General features: G+C 37.1%; 1 protein-coding gene across 1 annotated transcript; it reads left to right on the top strand.

The window, feature by feature from the left end:
- Positions 1 to 6711: 6711 nt before the first annotated feature.
- Positions 6712 to 9334, top strand: LOC111056492 (pupal cuticle protein C1B; the record flags this gene model as incomplete). The annotated part of the gene is made up of 2 exons (XM_039444388.1): positions 6712 to 6893; positions 8753 to 9334. Coding segments are annotated over exons 1-2 (594 nt in total), but the record flags the coding sequence as incomplete, so codon positions are not given.
- Positions 9335 to 9340: the final 6 nt, after the last annotated feature.

Below are 9340 nucleotides of genomic sequence, written 5' to 3'. Positions count from 1 at the left end.
GAAAATGACTAAAATCTGGTAATATAAGGCTAGCTAAATACACATAGTTTTCTCTTCGTACGATATTTTGACGTCCTTATAAATTCTATTGGATGAAACAGATCATTTCAAACAGATGTTTGTCAAGTTCCGTTCAATCTAATAGAATTCATAAGGACGGCAAAATATCTATGTGTATGTGCAGGGCTTTAGATAAGCCAGTGAGAAGTCGTTCAGAACCATTTGTCTTTTAGAACTTTTCATTATTGCATAAATTAAGAGAAAAAATGCAATTAAGTTATCCAGCTTAATTCAAATACTTAATACTCGAATACTTTAAATATCACAGCCCATTCCAGTGTTCAATGATTGCCGATACATTTGAACCTGTATTGACAGCCGCAGCGCAAAGGGTAACCTGCTTACAGAACTAGGGGCTTGACTCACCAACTCAGTGGGGAGCAACTCAACAAATGTCTAACAAATGTTTGAGCAAGTCGAACAAGGAAAGTTCTCAGTGTACATTGCGAAAGCAGCTCTAGTAACCAACGTAACAGATAGGGTTGGAATAGCGTGTAATTGTTTATTATTATCTCTATATAGTATATTGTTTCGAAAGAATCTGATCAGAATGGTCCCTCGTAAACACTTACACACACCTATAGACCTAGATGCTGGTTGGTGTCTTGCTGCTCACAAAATGTTGATTCATCACATTACTGATTTGTTATCATAATAATCTTGATATCGAGAATTACGGTTGAATCATGCACACTTAATCTATATGTACATGAGCGCTCGCACGCACACCGGCGTGAAGTTTTACAATATAATATTGTTATAAAATGCGACGACGATCCAGTTTGGTGTCAAGGCCCATCTTAAGGGCGATCACTTTGCTATGTAATTATTGCTGGTGCCGTGCATCAGAATGCTGGCGGGCGGAGCTTTGATCGAAATCCCTTGAACGAGATTACCGTGTCGCCTACACACTCACACAAATGCACATTCTACCCTCACACACACGCACACGAGCGCAACTACTGGCATAGGTTGCCGGACTGACTTGAACTGACTTAAGTAACGCATTGCAATTATTTATTACTCCCACTAATCAGTGGAACACCTATAAACGTGCGTTTGATTTACATTTACGCACGAGTTGCGTGTTTTAGTCCTTGTTATTTTCGCTGCTAAATTGATTGAGATTGCTTCTATTTCTTTGAATTCATTCTGTGTATCTGCCTATTTCTACCTAGAAAGGTTGAGGGTGGAGGAGCGATCAAACGACAGTATGTGTAAGATTTATTCAAATCCACTCACTTGAAAGGGTGAGGGTAGAGAACTGATCAATCAACCAAGACTAGAGCGACTGCAATATTGAATTTAATCCAGAATCTATAATAACAATTATCATTGATTTAGATTAATCCAGCTGCAAGATTTCCTATTTTTTTCGGCCTGTTGGTTAAGATCTAAGTGTAGTGTTGTACTTTTCACAACATTTCTGTGTATCGCAAGGATTTATGGGAATTGGAAGTTTCACTATTCACAATATCATACGATACACTCAATAATACCTAGAATACACTAATACTAATGTAATCTAGGTACATTGAGTGTATCGTATGATATTGTGAATAGTGAAAATTCCTAGTCCCATAAATCATCCTGCCCAATCAAATCGGCATCTCCTTGCGTTTTCTGTTACCGGTACTTTATTCGGACATACACAACTAGCGCCCAGCGGTCAAATGGGAGTGGTACATGGCTCCGATACAAACAGTGAATTTACATCGTGACGTCATCACTGACAGTCAAATTATTTGTCTGTCACTCTCTCTCACTCTCTCTGGAAGTGATAACGGTATATAAACTTTCCGACAACCATCTGCTTTATAACGACCATTCCTTTCCTATTGGACTCCAAAAGTGTTCCATTGATTTAGCTCAACTTGTGACGAATTTTGAAATCATGAATACATAGAATTTCCAGCTCTGACAGTATGTTGGAAAGGTTGACGACCGGGAACCCCCGGTTTGTCAAAAACACACCACCTCATCAGCTTTTCGATAATTAGCACTTATTGACTCTTTCAGGCTGTCACCATGAGTGAGAAAATGAACAGTGTTGATATGTTTGCTACTCTGAGAGACGGAGGTTCAAAGTTATTAGTTTTTGAAGTTTTTAAGTATTCAAAAAATATATCTTTATCCATCACCCACATTGTCTTTGTCATTGAAACGAAATTCAGAAATGAAAAGTCAAAACATTAGAATGATTGATTGAGACGATGTGTCTGCTAGAACCAATTTGACAGAGATTATTCATTCAAGATGACTGTATCTTAATAAATGATAGTTCGTACAATCATGGTTCTAGCCCAATCTTTCAATATCAATTAGAATGGAATTATAGGATGGAAATATGTATCTCATTAACTTAACTAATATGTTGTCATAATACAGTAGTTATTTGCTTGAATCTTCCTTGGGATACTGTAGTGAATTTGAATTTCGCTCTTTCAGTCGGGAAACGTAATGTCGGCTGCTAGTGAGAGCGAAATGGCATCACTCGTGATGACGTCACGGACGTTCACTTTGTTACGTTCAATCTGTGAGTGCCCAAAGCCATTCTGACCGCTGGGCGCAAGTTGCAGATTCCCCTTTATTCTTATACAATTTCTTCCCCATTTTTCCTCCTTTCTCCCCTTATCTATCATCTCCTTCTTTCTTATTGTTCTTCTTCACCTTCTCCTTATTTTTGTATTACTTCCATCTTTGTTCTACATCTTCACTTTTTCTTCTCCGACTTCACCATCCTGTCCTCTTCAACAAACCCGTTTCACCTTGATTCTTCTTCCTCTCATGCATTTTAATTTCCATACAATTTTTTCCATTCCTTCACCTTTTCCTCTTTCTACGCCACCTCCTTGTGTTATCCTCCACCTCTTGCCATCCTCATTTTTTTATTTCTCTCCTCCTTCTATTCCATATCCCTCTTTTTGCAAGTTCTCTTATCCTCATTTTCTCTCATTCTTTAATCATGCAATTTTTAAAAATAACGTTGCCAAATTTGGTAAATCAACAGATGTTATTATATTTTTCACTCGCTCGCACTCTTTGTCTCGGTTTCAATAGACTATGGAAATCTCTTTGTATAGATCAGCAGCTACTTAAAGGACGAATACATACTTTTTAAGGAACTTCGGCAAGTTTACTCAGAGTTGGGACATGTCCCAAAAGAATTTTTGTATTATGACCTACTATACTCCAAATTTCATCAAAATCGTTGGAGTCGTTTTCGAGATCCGTCCGACATACATACATAAACACACAAACATACCTATGGTACAATCAGAAATTGCTCGCTTGATAGAGTAGGATAAACCAGCATATATACTGTAATCTACAAATATTAAAAAGTCTTATCGAGTCTCCCTTTTATTTTCTTCTTCTTTTTCTTCCTCTTCTTCTTCTTCTTTTTCTTCCTGTTATTCTTTTTCTTCTTCTTATTCTCTTTTTTCGTCTCTCTTAAAGTATTTATTCAAACTTTCAGCTTCCTACTTCCTTTTTTCTTCTCCGTTCTCACATTATCTCTCTCCTCCTGCCTGGTCTGCCACATGATTTCTTCATACTTCATTCGTCTTCTTTATTCACACATACGACATACGAGTATCATTATGGAAGACAATTACTTTTTGGAGAAGACCTTGAAAAGTATGGAACGGAAGTACTTGGCTACAGTACCAGGCCTCCTTTTCATAATATCATCCGGCCTCGTTCTCCTCTACCTACCATACAGAACAGAAGCATTATTTTCATTTACAGCTTGTACTCATTGTGATATTTCCACCAGGAGAGTATAATTATTATTCTTATGACTATGACAACTGAGACTGTGTCCTCCATTGAAGGGCGTTGGCAAGCGCTACGTGATGACATTGACTTTGACTGGAAATGATAATAAATCCACAGAGTTGAGTAGATCAGAGTTCAGAGGTCGCTCAATATCCTGTCGACAAGATCTGCTCAAAAATATAGGTTGACGAAAATCGTGATTTCTGTCCAAATTCAATTCGTAGGTAATAATTTTGAAATTCCTAATTCATTGTTCGCCTCGAAAAAAGATTAATCAATTGTTGCACATTCTACAATTATTATTCAATTAGCGAGTACGCCAAGTCGCCAATTATTATTCAACGTGGAGAAAAAAAATTATAAACTTGTTACCATAAAACATTGATTACACAACGAAAGATTTGAAAACTTGCGAGCACTGGTTGCGTTTTAACCGACATGTAAAGTTACATGCACCACATTTTAAATTTAAAAACGAATATTCTAACTCGGATAGAGAAAAATTTCAACATGGACATTTGGTACCGTATTGGAATTACATTTTAAATTAATTAGTTACATGTTCTACATTATGTAGAACATTGGTTCAATCCCAGTATGGCTAGAAGGAAGAAATAATAGTTTCAATAGTATATATTACAAAACAAAAGAGAGTCTCATTATGGTAATGTAATAAGTGATGTGATACTAATATGATTGATGTATGGAATTGTTTGTATTATTCTAGTATCACATCATTTATTTCATCAACTTATCATTATGAGAATATTCTTTTGAAATTGAATAAAACGTAAAAGAAGGCTCTCATTGTATAAAGGATTCAAATCCCGGCCCTGGCAATACATTTTTCTCGGGCCACTCCCGTGTATCTTGAATTTTCCCTGTTCTGTTCTTAGTCTGGATCAAACTGATAAGTGAATCGAAAATGAAATATTCCAGTTGTTTAAGTTCAATGTAGCATTTATAATGAATTGGATTCATCGAGTTGAAGACCATTTGGAACAAATCCTGAGATTTATTATTAATCCTTAGTTCAATTAAGGTGGTTAATTTTTTCTTATTGTGGAAAAATGTGACGGAACTGGATATGCAATTTGCGTTACAGTACTGAATTGGAACTCGCACTGGCTGCTGTTACAAGTCGGGCATCTGATGTTAGTTATTGTGAATATAGTAATAGAATATAGGATATTTGATTCAATCATTCTGTGATAATCATTAGAATGAAAATAGGAATTTTGCTCGATAGAAGATTGAAGTCTTTCATACAGAGTGATTCAATTAGAACACAGCCCTAATTTCTAAAACATATTGCATCAAGAAAAATTTAGTTTACTGAATGCGGCATAGTTTGTATCAGATAACCAAAAATCAGCTGATAGTTGCAGTGATAGTAGTTTTTATTTTTCTGCTCAAAATTTTCAAGTTTATTTTAATATTATTGAAACTTTCGGATTGTTCAGTGTTATTTCCGGCTCTTATCAACCCTTCGAAATTCAAAATTCATCAGTCATATCTCGAATACGTATTCTCTGAGTGTTAATCTTTGGTGAAAACAGAAATTTTAAACTTAACCTCACTTTGGACTATTTATGTGTCAAAATCAAGGAATTGAAGAAGTTTTGGGCATTTGCCTGTTTCTCTTTCCAAATATCGTGTTTGTGACTGTTCTAATAAATAAATAAATAAATAAATAACCATTTTTAGATGCTTAGCATACAATAATGCTTGAAGTACCCTTTTTCTCATAGTTCCAATTCCCAATAGCTTCATAACTTCATGAACCTAATAGAAGAAAAACTTGATTACTGTCAATGGTTTATAACGTTTTATTTGCTATCACAATATTAATGTAGTGTTGAGGTGTTTTCATGTTTTCTACTCTGATTACATGGATTCATGGATTCATGGATTCCACGAGGAGGTGGAAAAGGATACCTTCTTTGTCTAATCACAGACAAGGATATTGAACCAATTTCAATCAGATGCTGACTTTGGAACGTGAATCTCACTGTGAGTTTATTACATTTTGATAGTTTTATGCCAACCTAACACAAATTAGTAGTCAGATATGTTTTTTCAATCATATTTAGCCTACCGTACTGCAATATTTTTAGAGCATTTATACTCATGATTTTTGTAATCTCGTCAAAAATAACAAAGATTATCAATAGAAACAGTTTTGTACTTTGAAACATTGAAATTGTAAATGACATTCTCAGGAATAAATAACTTTTGGCAATAACTTATGAGAGGAAGAGTAATGAGGATAATATAGAAAGGGAACTGAATAAAGATAGAATCAACAGAAACCATGTTTCACTGATTCTATTTTCATGAATAATGAAAGAGTATTTCAGATTGGGAAAACAATAAATTTCAAACTGGGAGAAGATAAGGAGATCTAATATTGGAAAACTTCATGATGAATTACAAAAGTAATAAAATAAAAAATAATAAGTGAAGGAATATGTGTTGTAAGGAGCTTGTCAATCTAACAAAGATGGTTATCATACGTGCTAATAATTATCTTGATCAAAATTGAGTTCAGTCAAGACAGATACTCTTTTAATTGCCGGTGACGAAAATCTGATTAGAGTTGGCTACCATGCAAGGAAGTGGCCTTTGGAGTTGACGACTGTTCAAGGTAACGAACACTGACACCAAATTGATGACTGTCTCATTGATTGTACAATGACAATTGTCATTATTGTAATCTGCTTGTTTGGAACCAGAGTGTTGAACTGGATGTGTCTACATCAGACGCTTACAGGGTACAGGGGAATTGGAATTCAGGGGGAGATATTCGGAGGTGGGGGTTCGCGGAGGGAGCTCCAGGCGGGACTCTTGATATCTTTGACTGTGGGGACCTTGCCTAGAGGGAGAAAGTGCCCTCTTGCGCACTCACTCACACTCATGTAACTACAATGGTTTAGGCGTACTCTCCTGCAATTGCATTTATGTATATATAACAGAGCGTCCCCTCGGTACAGACACAACAGTCAACGATAACGTGGACTAGAGTACAAACACCAATCGCAATGGCCTGCAAAGTAAGTACACAGTAGCTGACAGTATACAGTATTATCATAGAACTTCGTTAGACCGCGTTGAAAGCAAATTCAAATTGAATCTAATATTTTTCAAAGTAGAAGATTTTCCAACCTAGAAGTGTTCATTTTCTCTATTTCAAGTGTAGAACTAATGTCGTTTCAAGAATGTCCTGAGTTTTCAAATACATGGTGATAAAATATTTTTCAAATTTTTCGATGATAATGAACCTATAAGAATTCATTCAACTTTCCAGTTATGAAAAAGTAAAGTTAAGTGTTAAAGTGATCAAATTTATTAAGTGATTTCCATTTTTTTTTTTTTTTTTTTTTTTGATGAAGGAAATCGATAGGGATATGTGTTCAGTGATAGTGATTTTATTCAGTGTTGGACCCAAAAGGAATTGGTAACCAATGCACCGCACAAAGGTAAATTGCTATTAATATTTTCTTCCAATGAAAGGATACTTCTTGTGAGGCAATGTTGTTGAGTCAAAAGAGCCTTCTGTGTCTGTAAGTAGAACAAATAGCAATTTATCTGGATTCTGTAGATCATTAGTTGCCAATTTAAATATTGTGGAGTTTAGTGACACGGATATTCTTTCAACTGAAAATCAGAATAGTTAAACTCTTTTATTTCGGATTGTAATATCCATAAAGTGATATTGTGCAAAATACAATTACTTTGTTTTGTTTATATCTTCATTTAAATTGGTAGATTGAACCGCATTGAAAAGTTGTTGACAAGGTACCTCGTATTTTACTTTCCAATGAGGGTATCAAGTGAAACGTGAAAAATAGGCGGTGGAAAAATGAAATTTTCAATCTTCTGAATTTCAAAGCTAGGTACTTACAACGTTCTTGAAATTATTGAAGGGTTGAAGATCCTTAGAAAACCAAATATCTGCGATAAAAAATTCAAATGAAAATTCTATAGCCAGTTCAATAGAATATTGTGTTTTGGCTAATACAAGATTTGGATTTCAACTGCTCAGTTGCTTGATGATATTAGTTTGCTCAAGCATAAATTTCTATGATTTTCAATCATTCTCTCTGGATCTTTCGTAATGATGAGAAAATAATAGTGTTGATAAGTTAACAGCGATCTTTGCAAAAGCCAATTATCCCTTGAGAGGTCTGGAACACTCGTTCTCCATTACAAATAATATTTAGTTTACAAAGCTTTTTACTAGGCGATAATGGCCCACTATGACTAGGTTCTTTACTCTTGATGATTCCATTAGTTCATCTGTAAATTAGCAGTGCAAGATACGGAACCCCCAAACTGCTAAAACTAGGATTTATGGATCATAAAGTGACATGATTAGGAAGTGTATTCTGCTTGGAAATAAGACTTATGCATTGTTCAGCTGAACTCGCATAATGCAATGCGAGTACCGTACCTTCATGGCCCGTACAACGGTTTTCATGGAACGGAGAAGTGAAATATCTACTCTATCTCAACATTTGAAAATAAGAAAGTTTCAATATTAATCTTATCAAGAGTTACCTGATTTATTGAATCATAGAGAACTCTCAATAGTAGAACACATGAACATGTATTCAAATTATAGAAACAAAAAACTGTGTAACCAGATTGTGAACTACAAACTAAGACTGTTCAGTTGCTCGATGTTTTAGTTATTTATAGTTTTATCTTAACAAAGCTTTTTCAATATTCTCTAGATGCTTCCTTTGAAATTTTGCGTGAATTCAGGTGATAAGTTTGGTGTTCATAATTTTTAGAATAAGATGACTGAGAATGAATGAATAAATTCTTTCAATTAACAGAATCTGGATGTAACTGGATGTAAGTGGAATACACATTTATTGAATTCTAAATAAGTGCGTCTTTGTTACAGTACATCGTGTTCACCACCCTGCTGGCTTTCGCCAACGCTGGATTCCCAGTTGCCCCAGTGGCCCCAGCCTACCCAGCATACGCCGCCCCCGCTTATGCTGCCCCCGCATACGCCGCCCCCGTTGTGGCCAAGGCTGTGCCAGCAGCAGTCACCTCCCAGTCGGCCAACATCCTGAGGAGCTACGGCAACCTGGGACAGGTGTCCACCTACACCAAGACCATCGACACCCCCTACTCCAGCGTCAGCAAGTCTGATGTCCGCGTCAGCAACCCCGGATACGCCACCTACGCCGCCCCCGCCTACCACGCACCTGCTGCCTACGCCGCCCCCGCATACACTGCCCCTGTCGCCTACAAGGCCCCAGTAGCCGTCGCCGCCCCCGCTTACGCCGCTCCCGTCGCCTACAAGGCCCCAGTAGCCGTCGCCGCCCCCGCTTACGCCACTCCCGTCGCCTACAAGGCCCCAGTTGTTGCCGCCCCCGCATACGCCGCCCCCGCCTACCACGCACCCGCTGCCTACGCCGCCCCCGTCGCTAAGGTCGCCACCCCCGCTCTTCTTGGAGTCGCCTACTCTGCCGCCCCCGTCGTC

The sequence above is a fragment of the Nilaparvata lugens genome, unplaced genomic scaffold (assembly GCF_014356525.2).
Source record: "Nilaparvata lugens isolate BPH unplaced genomic scaffold, ASM1435652v1 scaffold4506, whole genome shotgun sequence".
Taxonomy (NCBI): Eukaryota; Metazoa; Arthropoda; class Insecta; order Hemiptera; family Delphacidae; genus Nilaparvata; species Nilaparvata lugens.
Note: the sequence above shows the minus strand (reverse complement) of the source record. Positions and strands in the feature narration are given on the sequence as shown.